General features: G+C 50.2%; 2 protein-coding genes across 3 annotated transcripts; both read right to left on the bottom strand.

The window, feature by feature from the left end:
* Window positions 1-651: 651 nt before the first annotated feature.
* On the bottom strand, window positions 652-10,645 carry SDHB (succinate dehydrogenase complex iron sulfur subunit B). Its single transcript, XM_074847991.1, has 8 exons — window positions 10,520-10,645; window positions 9,496-9,623; window positions 8,088-8,173; window positions 5,941-6,077; window positions 5,514-5,630; window positions 3,193-3,294; window positions 2,861-2,983; window positions 652-875 (listed from the first exon to the last, which is right to left on the bottom strand). The coding sequence occupies exons 1-8, from the start codon at window positions 10,592-10,594 to the stop codon at window positions 798-800; spliced, it is 846 nt and encodes a 281-aa protein (XP_074704092.1). The 5' UTR covers window positions 10,595-10,645; the 3' UTR covers window positions 652-797.
* Window positions 10,646-11,116: 471 nt separating this feature from the next.
* LOC141933393 (protein-arginine deiminase type-2-like) lies at window positions 11,117-21,512 on the bottom strand. Of its 2 annotated transcripts, none has more exons than XM_074848014.1 (16): window positions 21,329-21,512; window positions 19,697-19,883; window positions 19,547-19,616; window positions 19,319-19,380; window positions 19,126-19,243; window positions 18,389-18,514; window positions 17,440-17,618; window positions 17,162-17,265; window positions 16,875-16,986; window positions 16,689-16,796; window positions 14,588-14,739; window positions 14,173-14,317; window positions 12,968-13,076; window positions 12,064-12,134; window positions 11,763-11,891; window positions 11,117-11,350 (listed from the first exon to the last, which is right to left on the bottom strand). In XM_074848014.1, the coding sequence occupies exons 1-16, from the start codon at window positions 21,418-21,420 to the stop codon at window positions 11,117-11,119; spliced, it is 1,998 nt and encodes a 665-aa protein (XP_074704115.1). In that variant the 5' UTR covers window positions 21,421-21,512. The 2 variants fall into 2 exon arrangements, with proteins under 2 accessions (XP_074704115.1, XP_074704116.1); XM_074848015.1 differs by having other exon boundaries at window positions 12,064-12,149; window positions 12,983-13,076.
* Between the last annotated feature and the right edge of the window lie 575 nt (window positions 21,513-22,087).

The following is a 22,087-nucleotide window of genomic DNA, read 5'->3' as shown; positions in this document are numbered from 1 at the left end:
ACACCACATCTCAGAAGCAGCATCATGACATGTCTAGAAGTTTTCACAAGTTTTCAAATTATTATTTTTTTTTTTTTTGGTCTAAACGTAGTAAACAGCAAAACAGAAAGCACTTCCTTTCTCTCCACCCCCTGCGACTGCAAACAACTGCTTCAAAGCAACAACCTACACAAACATCACAAGTTTGAGAAATCTGGAGCTAAAAAACACTTGTACTAGAGCAAAGAGAAAGATTCAGCCCTGTTGTGATAAATCTCATCTACTTTAGGACTTGGAATGAAAATAAGCATCCCAGCAGGGCAGTGGCAAGACACCTCTTTCCTAGTGGCACGGCCACAGGTATTTTGCCACCTGCCTGCACCCTGGGAGCTCCAGGTCCTCACTTTGCTCCTCGCCAAGGAGCTCCCAGGGGATTTCAGAACAGGGTGAGATTCTTCCAACATTCCCCTTTCCCAGCCACTTCCATTGTTTTCTTGCTAATCGCCACAGGGCTTCCTACTCTTCCCACACAGGCATTTGCTTTCAAGACATGGGATCAAGGTCACTGCAGAAATTCTGTCTCTGTTCATCTCTGCTGCAGGGCCACTTCATCCCACAGCAGAGCCTCAGAGGTGACCCAACTGCCCGCACAGTCAAAAACTGCAAACCAGATTTGTTCTTTACAGTATTTATTGTACATGCAAACCTATGAGAAAAATGCCAAACTCCTTGCTGGAACCTTCTCTTGCTAAATCATGTATAAATTACTTTTCAGGTAAAGCACGTTTGTGTGTTACGCTTCCAGTCAGGGAACAGCATTACGCAGCGGTCGCCTTCTCTTTGTAAGTTGCCATCATCTTCTTGATCTCAGCAATTGCTTTGCCAGGGTTCAAACCCTAAAAAGGAAAAGTTTGTTAGCTCCTCGGACATCAGCATGTCAGAGCATCCTCCCCCCGATCTAAGTCGTAATAAACTCAGAAATACGCGCTACTCAAAAATAGCTGGCAGAGGAGGTGCTCAGCACCCTTTTTTCCCCTAAAAGCTGGAGTCCAGCCTAATATCGTGCTTCCTTAAAGCTGGGAGGTTAGAGGAGGCTGAGGGCCAGCTCTCAACAGCCTGCTCCAGGCAGGTTGAACATTATGGTATGCAGAGCCCCTCGGTTAAGGTGTGCTGATGCAGGTTTGCTGCACTCCAGCCTCAATTTACAAGGAAGGAGCAAGGCAGCCTGGAGTAGAGACGCAGTGCTGGGAGCTCACCTCCTCTACCTGGAGGCTGAACCAGCAGCACTTCCCACCGCTCGAAGAAAAACGCTCATTTGACTTTGGAGGATTGGTTTTAATCAGCAACGCGAGGATCAAAGAGAAGAATGAGTGGCAGAGCGATAGGAACTTTTAATAAAGCTCAAGTAGGACTGAATTCAACACTTTTATGGGTGTTACAAGATGACTTCTGGAGGCAGGAAACTGCCTTGGAAAAGCTTGACAGTGACAGTACAAGAGAGGTGGTTTTTCTCCTTGTCTGAAAAAAAAAAAAAAAAGTTGTGTATGGGAGGACACTAGAAGTGAGCAAGAACACTAAGTCACAATGTGAAAATGCTCCTCACACAAAAGCCAGCTAAGCTTTCCTAAGAAGGTTTCTCCACAATATAGACACATGTCATGTTGCAAAGGCCCTTAATCCTGCAGCACTGCTACCAAACCAAGCGTGCCTAATCTCAAAATGAGAGAGGGATCACAGCTGCCCTGCGCTGTCGTGATTACAGCAGCAGCACTGTGGGACAGAGAACGACCAGGAAATTACCCTGGTGCAAAGCTCACCATGCAGCCTTTCAGGGCTGATGAAGACAATAGCCAGGATTTAGAGCATGTGAGTGGAAAGGCGTTATTAACCATAGATGTGTCTCAAACTTGACAACAAGAACTATTTCCCTACACTACGTACATTCCTCCGTACAGCCAGATCTTCAAGTCAAACCTTCACCTTTAGCTGAACCATGGTTGACACCAGATCACAAGCTAGCTCCCCATACAAAGGGGGGCATTATCTGTAGTCAGTGAATCACTTTAGAAAAATACACAGAAAAATCAGCATGCAGTGCTCCTGACAAACACATCAACCCAGATCTCATGCATCTCATCTTCCCCACATCCGTGATCTACTCAGACATTTGCCTTTATATTATTTCACAGCTCAAGGAGGATTACTCCACCGCCACCAGGTGCAAGCAAAGGCTGGCTAGAAAACAGCACAGCTGGCAGGAGAGCAAAACTTGATAATCTGCCCAACAACAGGCACAAGGTCATTACAAGACGAGGAAGAGGCATGCTCTCTGATTTGGGAAAGCTTGCTCAGTTCTCGAAAGAAATACTAGAGAGAACAGACCGTCTGGGAAATGCCCTGATAGCAGGACGTCAGCATAAAACATGTTCCCCAAAGGTGTCGAAAACTTGCTGAGGTCTTCTCCATTACACGAGTTGCACAATACGCTGCTACTGTTGGAGTTTAAGGTTGCACTGTGGGGGGGGGGGGTGTTAAACATATTACCCAAAGCTCACACCACTGACGGGATGAGGCAGGACAAACTTCCCTGTACTGTTTCTGGCAGTGTCCCTCGCACGAAAAGCATCCTAAATCTTGGAAACACAGGTTCTCAAAGTCCCAGCCTTGCTCACAAGGAAGATATGTGTAATACAAACTTTACCACATCCTCTTGTACAGTCACTATCATAAGCACGACTGCTGGTAACTCACTGTTTCAGGTTGAACAACCCAAGGCAAGGAAAACAAAAGCTAAAGCGAGTATTTTCCTACTGGTTTCAAGCAGGGTGTTTGGAAACGAGCCAGTAACCCTAGAAGGGACGTACGCAGGACACACACATACCTTAGGGCAGGTCCTTGTGCAATTCATGATAGTGTGACAACGGTAGAGAGAAAATGGGTCTTGAAGCTGTGCCAGGCGTTCCTCTGTGTAGTCATCTCTGGAGTCAATCATCCAGCGATAGGCCTGAAAGTCAGTGGCATTGGACACACCAAATGCTTCTCCAAGGTGTTGCAATCAGTGTGTGATTTTAAAAGCACCACCTAACTCAGGAATTCTGGTCCAGGATCTGGACTACGTAATACTATCCCACCTGCGCTCGCAAATATTTGTACTGCTCTTAGATGGGGAGTTCCTCAGCAGCTCCCCCCCTGAGAAACGGGGTCCGTCCTTACCTGCATCAGTACTGCAGGACCCAAGTACTTGTCCCCGTTCCACCAGTAACTGGGACAGCTGGTGCTGCAGCAGGCACACAGGATGCACTCGTAGAGTCCGTCCTGCACAGGGGTGGGAGACCACAGTCAAGCCACTCCAGAAACCCATAACAAAACCTTTTTTTTTTTTTAAAAGAGGGTATTTACAAGAGCACGTGCTCCCCTCACCGCTTTCCCCTCTAGTGTCTTGCCACAACAGAGCGGCTCCAAAAACCTTACACTGAAGAAGCACCACTGGAAGAAAGTGATTCCTACATGCAGGTCCTCTGAAACAAGACGCACACAATCCTCCCAGCTCAACCCATATAACAAGCTAGGGTTTTGTGGCAACGCAGGGAAAAAGCATAAACTGAAGAAAAATGTGAAAATTGCTTGATCTTCCTGCGTTCCTCCCTTCCAGTCTGTCCCAGTAAATGGCCAAGAAAAGGAACAAATACATAACCAATTAAGGCCACGCTACAGGAGAGAAGGAAGAGCAAAGTCTGCCCAACAGCCTAAGGGAGGATAGCTCCTAGTTCAGCACGTGCTTTGAGGGGATCCCCAAGCATTTACAGAATGGAAATGGTGCAAGTCTTTAACCACTTCACCATTTTTACAGAGATTAAGGCCTTTATATTTCAGGCCTGAAGAAAAGAAAGTCAGACCTATGTGGAAGTGACACTGGGTAGAAGACAAACTCTGAAGAACAGAGGGTCTCCCAAGTCTCCCAGTCAACCCCCCAGGCTAAGAGACAGGGTCCTGTCTGGCTTAATTTACACATCTGAAAGTTGTTCTGGGACAAAGGTCTCATTAAATTTAGTCTAGAAAGATACCTGATGCTAGAACTCCCGGGATCTTGTAACAGATCTACTGCATTAGTCTTTTGGAAAGCTAGGCAAGTCACAATTACCTTCTCACCCTAAATTTGTCTTATTTCTAATTGTAACATTTCAAATGATTGAAAGAAAAAGGTGGGAGTTTTTCAGATGACACTGTATCCAAGTTTCTCCTGCACACAGGCTGTTCTCAAAGCAAGAGAAGCTTCAGCAATGAGATAAAAAGCAAGCTTATTAGTTGTGAGAAAGATTCAGGCAGCTCTTGCAGTCACTTTTAGGTTTGCTTATTTCTACTTGAATGAGAAAGTGATTTCAAGGATGCTGCTTTATGAAAACCACGTGAAGGGAGAGTCCCTTTTCGTATGGATCATGTAACGTTATGAAGGGTTGCCCGTGGATAGAGATTCTTTCAGACTGTAAAATCCTGCGGTTGTTAAGACATCACAGCACCAGTCGCACGGTGCTGCGACCTCTCGGGCACATGACCTATTCATCGACGTTAACTTCACATCATGGAAAACTTTCAAAGATCACTGCAGAGAATTAGGCTGCAGCTCACATGTTTTCACTGAATCCCCTTTAATCAGCCTTCCTCTTTGCTGTTCATATTCACCTCTTTTACTACTTGCCAAAATCTAGGCTGCTCGCCCACTTTGTGCCTGCTCAGTGACAGCACCACAGCAACGATCCCAGCTGAGCACTGACAGGTCGAGCTTTGAACTGGGAAGCGAGTGATGGATCCATCAAAACATGTCAGAGGCCAAAGAGAAACTGATGATTTAATGATACTTACTGTGGCAGCCAAGGAAATCCAGATAAGAACTTACCCACACTATCAGCTCTTTAAAAAGCTATTATGTCCCAGCTGTTCACGTGGCTCCTCAGACACCCTTCAGCTTTATGCAGAAACTTGGGACCAACACCACCACATTCCCAGAAAATCCCCTTAAAATAACGCCGTGCTCAAGACAGGCAGCGGAAGACTTGCACTAACACATCATGCTTGCACCTCCCCATCCAAAAGGGTTTAGCTTTGGCCATTAGTTTTTAGGGCTGTAAAACCCAGCAAGCAGCAACACGAGCACGCTGCTCAGCATGCTGCAGCTAGACGAGACGGTGCTGAGCCCCAGAGCTACACGCCGGCACAAACTGCAGTGCCTTATCTCCACTGGAATATTACAAGCCTGTAGCCTTCACAGTGTTTTCACAAACACACACGGTTTCGCAGCGCAGACGGTGGAAATGAGATCAGAGGCCCCATCGCAACCGCGACTGCATTTCATTAGCAAACGTTACCCCTAGCAATGCTGGCATGCCATGACACTGCATTTCAGGGAGCACATTCCACCCACGTCGGGTTTTGCACCAGACAGCTTTGTCATTAAAGGAACTAGAAGCTACTGCATGTTAACGTTTAACCCTGGTCTTATCTGGAAGGGATTCCAACAGTAGAAAAGAAGCAGTAACCAGTTTCTGACGGTCTTCTATGGACTGCAGGTACTGCTCCTTGCCCTGTTTCGACTCATCCTTCTTCTTCAGGTAAGGCTCGATGGATTTGTACTGTGCATAGAAGTTACTCAAGTCCTAGGAGTCAAAAGGCAAAGAGGTCACATTTATTAAGCTAAATTGATGCATGAGAGACTGAACATCTGCTACCACTCCAACAGAAGAAGGCATTTTCTACCTCAACCTGCCACATTCCTCCAAATGAGGACAGATTTAGTCACTGCTGTGAAGCTCAGACCCACCCAAGCCAGAGAACACCAGCAGGAGTAACAAGGGAATTGTGAGACCTGATCTTGTTGGCACCTCCCAGCATTATCCTTTCCCAGCCAATCTGAACCCCACGCTGCCTGGAACCCTTGGTCCCAAGCTGAGGGAGGCAGATACTCACCGGAACAAGGTCTTTCACCACATACATGTGGGGGAGAGGGTAGATTTTAGTGATCTTGTTGAGATCGGGGTCAATTCTTTTGATACAGGCCAGTGTGTTTCCACCTGCAATGTTCATAGCACAAGAGCCACAGATGCCTGAGTGGGGGAAAAGGAGGAAAGTATTAGATATTTACCCTCTTATCCTACTCGAGGAAGATCCTCTTGGCCCCAAACATGCCCTCAGGCTGTCTTCAAGAAACTCTGTACGTGACAAGGAAAACGCCAGAACTTGCCATTGGGCCAAACACGTTGCAATTTAAATAAAGAACAAACACAGGAGTCATTTTCATTAAAGCTCAAACACATCCTCAGTGTTGAACTTCCTTCCACAGCAGAAAACAAGTGGCTTGGACACTTCATCCCTTTCGCATCATTCATTAATTTTACATGCTACTTAGGGTGGGGAAGACATTCAGCTTTGTTCATAAGTTTGAAGCACAAGTTCGTATCGATGCGAAGCAGCTAACGCTAAGATTGTAACATGGGAACCAGGCGCATCCCCCATCAGCCCTAGTTACGGTCAAAAGCATCCCTGAAGGTCAGGGACATAAAACAAAGTCCCTAAGACAGAAGCTTCTTTCTGTGCCTTCTGCAGCAGGGTAGAGTGGTGCCATAAACTGCATTCATTAACTCCCAAAGGTGAGAGGACAGACACTCGCCAGAACAAACACCATATAAATAGCTTAACAAATGGATTAAATGACACCACTAATGATCCCTCAGTAATAGAAGGATCAGATGAAGCGCAGGAAAGGCCAAGCTTTGCAAGAAAAACCACTGCAGAACTGTCGCAGATACTGCTCAGGTCAGGAGCTTGGTATCCAATTCAGAGCGATGCCTAAAACATCAACAAGACAAATGTTGAAAGGGCAAAACTCTAATTTCGGAGAATTTGACACATATCAATTGATATGAGTCAGAGGAATGCCACTGCTCCTCCCAGTGACGGCTAGCCCGCCCCAGCACCTGATGCACTGGCCCCTCGCTGCCAGATAAAGGCTGGCACTTGAATGAGGTTATTGCTCCCACTCGAGGAATGGTTACAAGTATTTTCCAGTCAGCTGGAGAGGGAACCAGGGCTGCAGACACAGGCCTGAGTATGCAACAACAACTGTTTGGTTTTTTTTTTCCTGCCTGGTATAAAAGGGGCAAGATTGAACCAGTCCAGCTTGAAAAATCTGTCTTCAGGTTCTCAAAGTACTCAGGGCAAGTAATTCCCACAGCGTTGGCTATCTGAGTATCAGACAGTGAGAACAAGCACACCAGATGAAATTCCTCCACCTGCTATGCAGATTCTACAGGAAACGGCTGCGTTAAAGCATGCTTTTCATTTAGATCCAAGTCAAAACATCTTTAGACACCTTTCTCAGACTTGCAAACCCACTTAATTAAATCAAAGGTCATTCCGTAAAGGCATCCTCCCTCCTTGCATTTCCACAACTATCATTTTAAGCTCAGTATCCCAACATTACCCAGGAATTAGTTTTTTTTTTTTTAATAAGGAAAGTCACCTGGACAGGTAAGTTTTAATGCAGTTAAGGAGACATGCTGATTTGTACCTGCATGAGAACCAGCCGCTCGCTCTGCCATGTAAAACCACCAGATGGCCTTTTCCTCAATCAATCATGTAGCTTAGTCAAAGGGCCAAAAAAAGATTCCTGAAGCTATTCCTAGAAGTCATAAGCACTCTTCCAGTTACACCCTTTCTTATTTCAAAGCAGCACTAGATAAAGCAGCCCCTACAATTCATTCCCATTTGCCACCTCTGCCCCCTCAATTTTGCTGTTGTAATCTCTCCTGCTGTATTTCCCTACGCAGTCCGTCACTGGAGGGCAGCAAGATGAACAAGATTAGGACAGAAACAGGAACGACTGGGGCTGTTTAAGCATATTGCTCATAGCTCAGTGCTGTGCGATTACACCCTGTGAATATAAGCTTTAACTTTATTACTTGATTCACTGTGGTATTTCATACGCAACAGCTGGAAGAGGAGAGTGGTACGCTGCCATCTACCCTGAAGTTTTCTAGTGGTTACATGTACACTGTCGGCAACAAACAGTCTTCAAGGACAATCTTCAGTTTAGCAGGCTGGAAATTCCTTCTTACCTTCCCTACACGATCTGCGGAAGGTCAGAGTGGAGTCCAACTCATTTTTAATCTTGATCAGAGCATCAAGCACCATAGGCCCACATCTGTAACAGAAAACAAAGCTGATGAACCTGTGTAATTTCCCCCCCTCCAGCCTCAGTGCTTGATCTCTGGCAACCCAACTAAACAGCACCTAAAAGGACTTTGATCAACTACAGTTAAGAATATGGGGGTTTTTTGCCAATCCAAGGCAACAAGATAGAGATCTCTTGATCAGCAGCATGACCCATTTGCCTCAGCACACCCCAGGGTCAGGGTGGGAGAGAAGCCCTTCCTTTTGCTGATGCCCAGAAGATCTGGCTCAGCTGGAGACAGTTCAGAGAGCACAACTGAAAACCAAGTGCCTTGCTACCGGTTCTCTCCTTTTGGGTCAGGTTTTAACAAGTCTGCGTGTCCTCATTAGTCACAACACGCAATGCTGCACACAAAAACAAACAGTCCTGGACAACTTATGTAATTTTATATACAGCAGACAAGGCAACACCCAGAAGTTATTAACTGATGCAAGTCACACAAATTTGAGTTCTCTGTCATGTGCTTCTCAAGTCGGGAGCTGCGTGGCTTTGTATCTGAAGCTTTCAGAAAGGGCTTGAGGTGATTCCTCTGGCAAGAGCACAGCAGCAACTGGAGCTCAGGGAAATCAAGGCACATGTGCCCATGCAAAGGTTTCTGCACCACAGGGAAAACTGCACCCCTTCGCAGAATCAGAGAACTAAGAGCTTTCTGGGCCATAGCTACACCAAAGCATGCAGGTGGTTACTACAAGTTTAACATGACCTGCAAATCATAAGTAACTAAACACGAAGAAAACTATGAGAAGAGTCGATAAGGCTTCCACCTTATCTCCCAGGTCTGGGACTGCGAGCTATATGTAAAACAGCTTCCTTTCAGAACATGCCCCAGAATTTTCCATATAAATAAATATATTAAAGTCACAAACACCTTCACAAACACCTTCACAAACCCAAACTCCCTCACAGAAGTCACAAAGTGACCATTTTACCGCTGACAGCTATTGAGACACTGGCATTCGGGGTACAGTTTTATTTGTCACACTTAGCACCAACAGGTGAGGGAGAGGAAAACAATCCCACATGATCATACTAAGATTTATCAGGAAATTAACATTGATCTCACCTGGTGTGAGGATAAGGTGCTCTGTAACATGGCTGAGCACCACCTCCCTGGCCACTCCAACAAGATTTTAACAGTCCCTGAAGCTTAATGAGACTGCTGACACCTTTAGCTGTCAGCTCAAGTGCTCCGCAACCACCCTCCATTATCGCTTGTCAGATAACCTGCATGCACACACAGCCCCAATGCACCTGCCCAGCAGCAAAGCCTCTCCCTAAAGGGAGATACTCACTTATTCAAATCCACTTCATATGTCTGCATGCGGGGCTTGTCCCCAGGCTTGTCGGGATCCCATCTGTAGATGGCAAACTTCTTGATACGGGGCGCCACCGCAGCTGCTGTCTGCGCTCCCCGACATATCTGTATTCAAACAACAGCAAAAGAGCCCTTAGGTCCCTTTGGGTGGCTCTTAGCCAGGCAAAAAAAATGACTTGAGGCCACATGTTTGGGGTGAGAGCTGCAGGACCCATCACTGCTTTGTATTTGGGCATTCAGACAGTTTTGGGAAAACCCTCCCACAGATTTTCTATAGTAGTGTATGCTCGCGCATGTAACCACCCCTATCCTGGGGCTCCCTCCTCCATGAGGCTGACAAGATAATCCTAAAACTAAGGGGCGACCCACAGGCGCTCCTGCAGTGCCTGCAGACAATCCCTCCTCCAGAGCCCTGAAGACTCTCCCTGCCCCAAAACTGCCCTCAGAAGCTCCCAGCCACATCTCCACCCGGCTCCAGGCCAACAAACCACCTCCTCACAGTATTCCCCCAGGAGCTTCTTTCCCCTCCAGGCCACCTGCCCCTACCTCTCCCCAGATTACCCCACATCCCTGTTCCGCCTGTTCCCACATTGCTTCCTCAACCCCTTCTGAATCTCCCGTGCCCCTCAGTCTCCTGTCAACCTCTATCCCCCTCTAAACCCATCTCAGACCCCTTCCCACTCCTTTTTGCCCCCAGACCCTCCCCAGCACCCACCTCACACATGCTCTTGCCCCCCTACCCCAAGCCCACCTCCCCTTCTCTTACCCACTCTGAACCCACTTCACACCCTGTGCTGCACCCTGGACCCCCTCCCGCTCCCCAGCCCCCTCTCCTCTTGCCCATCCCCAGATCTCACACAGCCCCTCCCGCCCACCAGACCCGCCCCCAACTCCCTTCACACCCCCTCCAACCCCTCCATTTCCCCCCAACCCCTCAGCCACGCCTCCCCCGAGGACCCCCCCACCCGACTGCCCGGGCAGGAGGGCTCTAGACCCCTCACCGGCCGCGGGCCGGCCCGCAGGAGCCGTGAGGAGACACCGCGCTTCAAGGAGACTCCCACTACGGCCGCCGCCATCTTGGCGTTGCGCAGTTCCGACCCCGCTCCCGCCCCGGAAGCGGAAGGAACCGCCCGCGCGCCCATAGAGCGCCGCAGCGAGAGGAGGAAGGGGCGTGGCCTCGCGGGCAGCCATCTTGGGAGTGGCGGCGGCCGCAAGCGCCATGTTGAGTGTGGCGCGCTCTGTGGCACAAGGCGGGATGTCGGGGCCAGGGCCCCTGGATTCCCCCTTTTTGGAGAGGGGGGAGAATTGTGCGTCCCTCCATTAATTCCCAGCCTCATTCTTTTTGGAGGGGAGGTCCCCAGACCCTCCCACTTGCCCCAACATCAGGCAGGGCAAAATGGTGGGCGCTGAGGGCCGAAATGGCGTCCCCCTTGCCTCACCCTTCCTGAGGGGTTGCCTCCCGTTCTCTCACATTTATCACCCGTTATTATTTAATTCCACGTCTCTTTCCTCACAGCAAATTTATTTATGAACTGAATTGCAAGCAACACACGTTGAAAACGCCACTGGGGCAATGGTGGAGGGGGAAGGAGGCCCCGCTATGGCGTTACATGCCACCATTTGAAGGCAAAGGGCTGCCGCTGGACGTTGGTGCCACAGCGGACCTCCCCAAACCTGCCGTGGTAGGAGGCCACCTCCTCGAGGAAGCGGCAGCGTAGGCCCAGCGGCTCCAGGAGGGAGCGGGTCCGCCGCTCCAGGCAGCATTCGCCCTCCAGCATGGGGCCGAAGGGTTTGGGGATGCCCAGGTCCCTGGCCAGGATGATCATGGTGACCTGTGGGGTGACACAAGGGGAGCCCAGCAGCATCGGGATTGATGAAGCCGAAGGAAAGTCGCTGGCCACTCTCCTCCATCAGCCTCACCCCAAAATGGGACATCGACACCACTTTTTGCAGCCACCCTCCCCCAGGCCTCCAAATCCAGCATCGTTTTCCCCTTTTTTATCATTAAAACACACATCACACCTTGCAATTTTACCGCTTTGAAAGGTTTCCGCCTCAAAGCTACACAGATTAACCCCAGCCACAAAGTTATGGTAGACCTGGGCTTATCTGAGCCTGGCTGGAAAGATTTTCTTTTTCTGGGCAGCTGTAAATACTGTGTTTTTTTGGGACAATTTTGGGGACTCATCCTGGCTGAATAAGCTGTTTTTTGGAGAGGACCTGAGGAGCAGGAACCCCCCTCACCATGTTGGGGAAGTACGGCACGGCTTTGCCCTGCTTGTCGAGCTTGAAGAGGGCCGGCAGGTCGATGATGTCCTCCTCCGTCAAACCCAGCTCCTTCTTGAGGACATCCCTGTTCCAGTCGATGCAGCGCTGGAGGGGATGGAGAAGAGCCGGTCGAGGTGGGGGACACAGGTGGGCACAGTCCCCAAAACCATCTCATGCAGGAGGAGAGCCAAAATGCAACACCTCCCTAAGGGTTTGCACCACCTTGGGGCAGCTATTGCAAGAAATATCAATTATTATGAGAAATATTGGTTATTACCTGGACATATTGGTTCTGTTGCACCAGGATGTCGTTGGCAAGGACCTTGTTAATGGTGACCCGTTTCGTGTCTGTCCCCAAGTACCCTACAAATGCAAACCCCTGTCAAAATGAAGTGGTGCTAGCAGAAGCCTGGCTTAAGACGGGGTACAGCGATGGAAAAAGTCCCCAAAATCCTGATTTCCTGAGCTTGGGGTTAAGGCTGCCGGGAGTCCCAGTTCTTAGTTTATTGGGAAACTGGGTGAGAAGAAAACCTTTGCCCACTGGAGAGAGCATTGGGAAGGTTGTATCATCCATCCTTCTGCCCACAGGAATCACCATCTGCTACATTTCTCCACTCAGCTCCATAAAACCAGAGCTGCCACCTCCACAAAAGCCACCCCTTGTTTGGGGACATCTGGGTCCTGGGCATGTGGCAGTGACCCAGAGGGACCTGCAGAGGTATGGAGACCTTCCCCTAACCCCATTGTGGATGGACGATGTTCAAAACTGCAATTAAAGGATGCTCAAACTGCCAACCATAACAACATTGTTGCAGGGAGGGAAGGGCGAGCGAGAAGAAACGGTGCTAATTGGGGGTGACGTGAGAGCCCCCGTTTGTCCCACTCTGTGCTGGAGCTCTGCTGGCATTTACAGAGATGCTCCATCCCACCACGCAAGCATCCCCTCCGTGCAGAGGGCTTTATCCCTTCTGTCCCACTCGGTTTCCCAAAATAGGGTTTGAGGAGGCTGGGTATGGTGGGCAGGCATCCCGCTTGCCAGCCGTGAAGGGCAACTGGGTGGGAAAAGGTCCCCACGTCCCCCCAATACCCTCACGTCAGTCAGGCGCTGCCGCCCTCAGGCCGGCTGCTCTGCAGGGCGGTTCTGGCTGTCTCAGCTGACATCAAAGCTCAGCCAAAGCCACCCGCTGTCCCCTTGCCTTTGAACATGGTGGCTTCGCCCTGGCCCTCCTTCTGCTTCTCCCGAAAGAGCTTGTAGCACGCCGCGGGGCTGGCCATCAGCATCCGAAATCGCTGGGGCGAGACGGGAGGGAGAGCAGTCACCAAAAGTCCCTTATCCAAAGCCTTGGGGGACCTCAGGGACTTATTTTTGCAAGCTTAAACTATTAAAATTAGGTGGGTTTGCTGTTATTTAGTGCCTTTTTTATGCGGTGCTGATGGGATATACCTGAATGAGGTGCAGTGATTTATGCTGTTGGCAAATACCCACCAAACCACCCCTGAGGGGTTAAACTGCTGCTGGGACAGGGAGGAAAACTGCAATTTTTTGGCTGTAGCTGTGCCCAAGCCTGTCCACCCCGGGTGGGATATACAAACCCCTGGGAGGGGGTTTGCTGAAGGTTTGAGTGAGCTGAGATGGGGAGTGAGGGGTGTGGCTGCTGTCTAGGGTGGTATTTTTTCATTTCTGGGCTGGCATTGTAATGTGGGGGGAGGATGGAGTAAATGAATAATCATGCTCTGATTTTCCTAGGAGATGCCCAAAATCAGCATTAAGCTAATCCTATGGAAAGCTGAGAACTGTGAATTTGTAGGGTCTGAGCCCCGTGTGTGTCCTGGCTTGCTTTCCACCAGCAGAAATGGTCTCCTCGGTGAAGTGCAGGAGGCTGCTTGCTGTGGTCTTGATGGCATCTCTTACAGGGGCTTAGCACAGCCCTGGGGAGGGCAAAAGCACTGCATCGAGGGTTTGTGAGGGATGTCTGTGCATAAATACTCCTTTTCTGAACCATCCAGGTCAAAGCACGGTTTCCCCAGGGGTAAGAGTCTTGTGTCAGGAGCAGTAAAAACTAGGACAGAGGAAAGAGCTAGCTTCTGAAAATATCTGGGAGATGCTAAGCAGCTGTTAACCCTAGCCAGCCCATATGAATATTGAAGTTTAAATTTCTTGGACTACCTTTGCAGGCACCTTTTTTCTTCTATTTGTGTTGATTATTAGCTCGGCAAATCCCTTTTTGTGTTCAGAGCCCTCATGTTGGGGACAGGGGTGAAAACCCAAGCAAATAACTGCCTGGGACTGTCAAGGAAAGGAGCTTTGGGGTTTTCCCTAGAGGTTCCCCAATGGGATTAGTATCTCAGAAGAGTAATCACGGAGCGGCGTGGGGTTTTGGGGTACCTTTGCATCAGAGGTGGGCACAAAAGTGACAAACTCATCGACGTGGCCCATGGACAGCCAGTCGGAGTAGAGCTCCACGGGAGCCTGCACTTGCTGGGCGTAGAGGAAATCCCGCACTACTCTGGTCATTCTCCTGCCTGCAGATCTGGGGGCAGAATACCCCCAAGAGAGGGAATAAGGGGAATAAATATTTATGCAGCAATATGTACATACACACAAATTGTTATCAAGGTGGAGGAAAGAGAGGAGGGTGCAAATGTGAAGGCAGAGATTGGGTGCATGCACTCCATAGAGTACCAGATTTGCAGCTGGTCAGGGAATGACTAATTAAGGCTCTTAATGTGATTTTTTGGATGATATTTAGGGACACTTGTGGTTCCTTTACTCCCAAACATGTGGGTTTCCCATCTCTTACGTGGGGAAGCTGCTGCCGATAAGGATCCTCCCCAGGGGATACTCCTTCCCTGCCACGGTCACAGGTGGGCTGACTTCCAGGTTGCCGAAGGAGTCGAGACTGGTGATGGCTTCAAAAAGGGGCTCTCTGCTCACATAGCCAAAGTCGGGGCCCTGGGGAAAGAGAAATTGCTGTGGGCTTTGGCCCGAGCCCCCCCTGCCTCCATGTCTTAGCTTTTATCCCTCCTGCTGGGCGCAGACCTGCTCCAGTGGGTAAAAATATTGAGAATGAAGCTGTCCGTGGATGGGGAGAGGCTAAAGGAAAGGCAAGAAGATAAAGGTCTCTGGGTCATCTGAGCTCAGTAGTAAATGGCAAATGCCAGGGGCAGAGTTGCGGTGTTGAGCCAGGGAGAGATCTCTACTATCCTGCAGCCAATGTTTAAGTGTCCACATTAAGCTAATTAGGTGCTGGGGTAGCCCTGAAGCTGAGTTTCTGGATGGCTGTTGTCGAGCTAGAAGAACCTCAGCCCCTGAGGGTAAATCCATCCCAGGCACAAGCGTCACCCTAAGGGCTATACTTCACTTAAATCCTATTTAAGCCCTGATTTTCAAGACTTAGTATATCTGGGATTGAAGGTGTTGTGCATGCAAGGGTAATTAACCCTTGGTTGTCATGTGCCAGCATCAAATGTCCAAGGCAGAGATGGCAATGTTAAAAACAGGGCAAAAATGACAGTGGTGGGACAAAAATCCTGCCTTGAACCTGTCCTTGCTCTCTGGTTCAAGCCAACATGGGCTTGGAGCGCAGGGCAGCTCCTGGGACAAGATCAGGTATCTGTTGGGTTTGCATGAAGTCCCAATCATTTGTCGGTGTTGGGTGTCCTTAGCAGTAAACTGAATGTACAGGTCAGTAAAAATGAGCGGGGAGGCCTGAGGGTGCATGGTTATGATCTAGGAATTGCTTTTTTTTTAAAATTGAGGTTGATTGGAGCAGCAGGGAGCTGTTGTTACCCTTCCCTGAGGCTCCCTGTGCATTTTTGGGGTCCATATCTGGAGGATGGCCGGGGGTCAGATCCTTTCCGTGGGTGCTGCGGGAGGGACTAAGCATGACACACCTGCTCTCAGCTTATCTCAGTTTAATAAACCATGGAGCTGGTACGGTTTTGACTGTCAAGGCGCTTGTTCATCCCAGGTTTGTGGATCACATTCAAGTCCTATCAGTTCCAGATTGATTTTGAGGGGCTAATGCCCTCTTGTCTCCTTTTTCCCTGGTGTGGGGTCCCAGAGGCTTAGGGCTTGGCCGGGGTGAGAGGAGGACCCGTGCGTGTTGCATTTGGCTAAATATTCCCAGCTGGAAAATGAGATTGGAAAGATAGCAGTGGGGATTAGGGGAGACTTCAAAGCAGAAACTGGAGTAAAATGTGTTAGCAGCTCCAAAGGCTGAAACTGCTTCTCTAAATATGAAGCAAAGCAATGCCTAAAGAGGACAGCTAGGAGCGGCTGCCCAGCTTACTTGTGAAGGAGCAGATCAGAGCGCTATTCCCATCCCGCCTGATGAAGCTGGGACTGCATGTACTCATCTCAGGCATGAGAAATGATGTATTTCAATGCTTTTGAAAGCACTTAACCTTCCTCAAAGTGATGCGCAGCAAAAAGAGTGAGCTGCACTTTTCACCTGTTACTGTAGGAGAGAAGACCAGGGCTGATGCTGCTGCCAGGGCTTGGCTGGGTGTATGGGGCAGAGATTTGGTGGCTACTTGGGGGTGTCCTGCCCTTTCTGCATGGTGATATCTCAAAGGCATCATTCAATCCATCTTTTTTTTCCATGCTTGTCTCTGCTGGACTCTCCCAAAATGCCCTGGCCAGGGTCACTGCTCTCCCAGGCAGCGTTCTTTGTGTGCCCTGCCTGCAGCTGGCCCTTTGCCTTGGCAAAGAAGCCCCCCCAGGGATGTTTTTTGGCATCTGGCTGCATCTTGTTCTCTTCCGAGGAAGTAAATTGATCCCTCTCATGCCTTCCTTTCCTCTCCTGCTCAGGAGCTGCTGCATATTCACAGGTGTAGAGGAGAGGAAAAACCAGCCCATTGCGGGGATACTCAGAGTGAAGGAATCCACTCCTGTCTTACCAGCAGCTTCTTGATGGGAAATTGCTCCAGCCCTGTATTTTGAGGGGAGTCCAGCACCACTGGAAAGCTTTTGTGGGGAGCATGGGTGTAGCCAAACTCAATCTCGTCCTAAAGAAGGGAGGAAAACCCACATGGGGCACATCAGCGGGGAGGGAAAGCTTTACCCCGTCTCTGGTACCCACCTACCTGCATCCAGCGGTCCCTACGGTTGATGTAGCCGAAGCAAACCTTCAGCTCACAGCCAGCCTTGTTCACCAGGTTTTTTATCTCCTTGATGAAGAGATAGTTGTCCTTCATGCTGGGAAAGTGGATGGCAGGAGAGAAGGGGGTGAAGGGCTGCTGGAGGATGGATATCCCCTGCAGGCAGCTGCCTTCCCCCTGCCCATCACCTCCCCAGCTTGTCTGGGTCACCTCCAGGGAGACTGTGGGGCTGATGCTGATTTGACTGGGAAGGGTCAACCCTTGGCTGTTACCTGCAGACAAAGACGTTCACCGGTGCCAAAGTGTTGGGGGTCATGATCCACGGTGCTACCCTGAACACTACTGTGTCGGTGAATACTGGTGTATGGGGGATACCCTGGGGGAGGCAAGCAGAAATCGGGGACTTTCCACACCCTGTTTATCACTATTCCCCCCAAACACTCTACCCCTGAGGCCATTTTTGCGGTAAATTCATGGGGACTGCTCTCCATTCATGCCCCTTGGACTGTTGCAGCCTCCCATCTGCACCCCTTCCCTGGTGCCCCCAGACCTCAACCAGTGTCTCCAGAAGGCTGACATGGATGGAGACCAGCCCAGAGAAGGTGTCATCAGGAAAGCGGAGCCCCTCAATAAAGAAGTCGAGCTCAGCGACCCCACCAATGTACTGCACGGTGTGGTACAGCTTCCTCCGGCCCAGCACGTGGACGTAGCGCTGCCCAAAGAAGGGATCTGCAAGAAGAGAAACGGGGAGGTCGGCAATTACCAATGTTCCAGCGGTGGTTTCCAACCTATTTTGCTTGTGTGCAAGGAGGTACCACAATCCCTCTGTGCTGGAGCTTCTCCCCCTCCGTGGGTGGATACAACTTCATCTGGCAGAAATACCTTAAAACAGGAGTTAAGGGGCTTGTAATTTTGCAGTCGTGGAGAAGAGAGGTGAGGAAAAATGTCTCGGCCTTTCCTTGGTTGGAGCAGTCATGAGGAAGATGTTTTCATGGGGTTTCTGCCCTTGCAGCCCCCTCTGACCTGCCATGGGATGACGATGCCACCAACCCTCCTGCTGACAGACTGCCTCTATTTAATGGCATGTTTCTGGGCTGGATGAGGGCTTCTGGTCCCAGGGAATAAATCACTGTGCCCATAACAAGGAACAAGGAGGGGAAAATGTATTGTAGAGCATGTTGCCATCATGCACAAAGCATCTGGGTGTCAGGAAACATGGCTTTTTTTTTGCTACTCCTTTGCTGGATGACCTTGGTTAAATGGTTTTGTGGCCATGTGTTTGTTAATCTCCAAAGTTTTCCAACTGATTGAGAAGAGAGAATATTCCATGTTGGAAAAATTTGGAGAAGGCATGCTGAGGGCATGATTTGCTTCAGAAGTGCCATTTGAAGAGCATGGAGAGGACAAGGTCAGAAAGAGAAAGAAAAGAGCTTGCAGGGATCTCAAAAGCACCACAAATGAGGAGGAAGGGACAGAGGCGGAGGTGAGGAAGGACTTACTCTGCACATAAAAGACCCCAACTTTGTCGGCGTCAGAAACAGGAATATAGAGAATGATTTCGTACCCCCGGGGCAGGCGCGGTGGCCCTTCGGTCCTTAAGACCATCCGAGACATGTCCAGCAAATCTGGGGCACAATCAAACAAAAATAATTGTGTGATGGATGATTGCACCATGCAGCTCTGGCCAGCTTGCATGTTCCCTCCTGGGGTTTGCATCTCCCATGCCAAGAAATCTGCTTTTCCCTTGCTACCAGCTTTTGCAAGCTGGAAAAACAACCTGCGGTCCTGCTAGCATAGCAAACCTGTGACCTGTGCTGTGAAACAAATGCCCTTTTCCCCCACCACCACCACAGCCCTGGCACAGCCGGTCCCTGGCCTCAAAAAGCCAATGGGCACCGGCTCCGTGTGGTTTTAGTTTTCCAGGAACAGGCGGGTGTATTCCTGGCTGCCTCACCCCGAGCTCCTTTCACCCGTGCGAAGCATCCCTGGGCCAAGCTCTGCCATCAGTGGCACCTCTGCTATTTTCCTGGCCGTGCTTCATGCCCCTGCTTGACCACAATTAGTTTTCATGGCATTAAAAAAAAAATTCCCATGTGGGAAGCTTACTCAGCAGCTTGGTGGAGAGCAGCTCATGGGCAGATGGTTCCCAAGCAAAGTTTCATCTCCAAAAAGGTTAAAGAGCAGGAATAATGGAGCATTTTTTGCTTTATATGATTTTTTTTGGAAGCTGTGTTACCTTCTTTGCTGAACACCCTTTCGTCATCGCAGTCCGATGCCGGCGTGAAGGGGCTCTCCTTGTCACAGCTGACGAGCAGGATGGCCCCGTGTCCCTCAGAACCCCAGGTCCAGCTTGCCTAAAACACCCCACTGGATCTTTAGCAAGCTCAGACACTTGCAAGCCTTCTGTGCAGTGGAAGAGGTTGAATTACCTTGTTGGGGTTGTTCTTTTCCACCACGCCATCCCGGTCCGCATCAACGTCCAGAGAGATCCCTGGATGGACAGACCCCACCATCATCCCAGGGTGCAGCGAGGTTGGGGGATGCAAAAGCCCCCCAGACCCGGCAAACTTGGGTTGATCTCTGCCCCTACATCACAGCACCCTACTCCAAGGGACTGAGGAGGTGGATTGCTGCATTGCAGAAGCCTTCGTACTCACCGATGCCGGTGAGAAAGACCCCGGCTTGGTTGATGGGCTGCCCTCCCTCCGCGTAAAAGCTGACAGTTACCTGCAACCCCCCAAATCCCTGGTTGAGGAAGGATGCTCTCCCTCTGTGGAGGTCCCACACCCCAGCACCTCACTTCTTACCTTGTTATCGTTGACCTCAGTGCTGGCCCGGCTCATGCTGAACCTCAGGACAGTCCCCTCGTCCAGCGGCCACCGTGTCCCTCTGCCAGGGGCTGACCTGACCTCTGCTTGGCCCCGGCACGCCACCTCCACGCTCACCCCCTCCGTGTGCTTCACGCTGAAGGAGACTGCCCCAGCCGGGGCCGCCCTGCCGAAAACACTCTGCATTTTTAGAGGTTTGCACCGAAAACACCTGGTTCTCACTGCAATTAATTTCACTGCCCAAAACACAGCCAAGACTGGGCACGCTGGCGTCTCCACGCTCACCACCAGCACCTTTCTGCCCTTTCCTCCCTGCCTGGGAACGCTTGAAGTGTCTTTTTTTTAGGGCAGAACACGCTATTTTAGCAAAATGAGTCTATTTTGTAGCCATGGGTGCAGATTATGATCTGTAATAATCCCAGCCAAAGCACTCGGTGCCATTGGAACCAAACTTGGGTTTACACTTCAATGGAGAAATCCATGTTTATTTTCCAACCAAGGCAAAGTCAGTATTTAACAGCTCATCATAACGGCGTGGCAACCCAGCTGAGAGACTTTACCATGGGAAACTCTAATTTTTTGGGGTGATTTTATCCAACCCCAAAGCAGCTGGTGTTGCATCGCTCCCAGTCCAATGTGTCCTTACCCTTCCCCAGCTGCTCCGTGCATCCCTTTCCCCTCTCCTGGCTCCTTTTCCCTAATTTCCCCAGTTTGCCGGAATTATTATTTTTGGGCTTCTTGCAGCTCCTGAGGTGCAGGCTCCCTTTGAGCGTGCATTCTCCTGACACCCGAGACCTCACGCTGTATCACCATTACAGCATCATTTATTGGATGCTGATGGTCCCGCCAAACCTGCATCGGTGGGGGGCGAGGGGAGAGGAAATCTGAGCACTCGTTTGCTGCTGCTGCCTGGGTGTTTCTTAAATTGTTAAATTACATTTAATTATGCATGGAAAAACTGGTTTGGTTTCCTTGTTTCTGGGTTTTGGGAATCCCAATGGGAGGAGATTTGACCTGGAGAGATGCCAGATGAGTTGTAACTGTGCTGCTTGGCTTGAATATCAGGAGTGAGATTTGCAAAAGCAGCAAAGTCCAGAATTAACCATGAAATGAGCTTTTAAACTTTTTCCTTTGGGGGGAATAATTATCTTGGAAGGGCAGCGTTGGGTTTGTTTTAGGGGAGCAGGGTTGGTGTTGCGGGGACTTGCATGCTTTCCCAGGACACTGCTTGGTCACGAGATCTTGTTTTCCTCCCCTCTCCCAGCTGCATCCCCTCCTTTGCAGTCTATCCCTGTGGCTCCTGCTCATCCCTCCGCTCTCCAGCAGCTTTCTGAGATGACACTGGACCTGTTGACCGCATGGATCAAACCCGGGGTAAATACCGTATCATGCAAACGCGGGTGCTTGAAGCTTTCCCAGGACTCGTGCAGATTTGCAAAGCCCAAAGAGGATTTTGCCCATAAATTCCACTAAAACACAGTGTCAGGGCTGTGGGTTTTGGGGGACCAGAAGGGAAAGCGAGGAGGGGGGATTTGCAGAAGGAAAGGTGAGAAGAAAGGTGGAGGTGTGGAGATGGAGGAGGAAAGGGAAGAGTTAGGGCGTCCCACTCACCCGTAGACGTCGGCGGAGATGCGGGTGCCCAGCACGCACAGGGCCTCGATGCGGTTCCCGTGCTGCAGCCGGAGCGTGCGGTTCCCTGGCATCTCCCCGCGCAGCAGCCCCGATGCCCCGATGATGGGCACGCTCACCCTTCCCCACCCTCTCCGCGTGGCACTGAGCCCCCCGGCAGCACCCAGCTGCTTCTCCTTCCTCCCCCGCACGCCTTCCTCCTCCTCCTCGACTGGCCCCGGAGCAAATCAATGGGCTTTTGGAGCTGGCAAAGTTTTGGATGACCAATTTGCAGCTCCCACCCCGGTTCGAAGGGAGGAGGCGGTTGGATTGGACCCTCTAAAGCCCCATGAAAATGATCTCCGAGGGAGGGCGGCTGGCCCCAAGCCCGGCCGGCTCCCGGCCCTGTGTGCAAGGAGCTCCCCCAGCTGTCCCCAACTCCTTGTCCCTCCAGCATCTCCCCGACCCCAAACAGGGACAAGCAGCCCAACACAGAGGTGATTTTGCAGCGCTTTGGGTTTTGGCTCTTTTTTTTGCTTTCTAGGGAAAAGCTCTGGCTGCTCTTGTGAGGAAGAAACACAATTTCCCAGCCCTTAGGCTAGAGCAGGACTCTCCTTTTTTTTTTTTTTTTTTTCTCTGCTTATTTTTAAAAGGAAGCTGGGGAGCCAGTTGCTGATGAGGGGAAATCAGAGGTGGTTTTGCACGGCGAACCTGCTGCTTGTCACCCCACACCACAGCGGAGCACGTCAGGAGCAATTGCTG

Source organism: Strix aluco, chromosome 22 (genome assembly GCF_031877795.1).
Source record: "Strix aluco isolate bStrAlu1 chromosome 22, bStrAlu1.hap1, whole genome shotgun sequence".
Taxonomy (NCBI): domain Eukaryota; kingdom Metazoa; phylum Chordata; class Aves; order Strigiformes; family Strigidae; genus Strix; species Strix aluco.
The sequence above is the reverse complement of the archived record's forward strand: the minus strand, read 5'-3'. Positions and strand labels throughout refer to the sequence as shown.

Coding starts and splice junctions, on each gene's coding strand:
- SDHB (XM_074847991.1), bottom strand. CDS start 10,594: ATGGCGGCGGCCGTAGTGGGAGTCTCCTTGAAGCGCGGTGTCTCCTCA. Junction 9,624..10,519: donor TGCGGGCCGGCCCGCGGCCG/GTGAGGGGTCTA, acceptor GTTTGAATACAG/ATATGTCGGGGAGCGCAGAC. Junction 5,631..5,940: donor TGGTGAAAGACCTTGTTCCG/GTGAGTATCTGC, acceptor TTTGACTCCTAG/GACTTGAGTAACTTCTATGC.
- LOC141933393 (XM_074848014.1), bottom strand. CDS start 21,420: ATGCCAGGGAACCGCACGCTCCGGCTGCAGCACGGGAACCGCATCGAG. Junction 19,884..21,328: donor ATCTCCGCCGACGTCTACGG/GTGAGTGGGACG, acceptor TGTTTTCGGCAG/GGCGGCCCCGGCTGGGGCAG. Junction 16,797..16,874: donor GTAGGGACCGCTGGATGCAG/GTAGGTGGGTAC, acceptor TCCCTTCTTTAG/GACGAGATTGAGTTTGGCTA.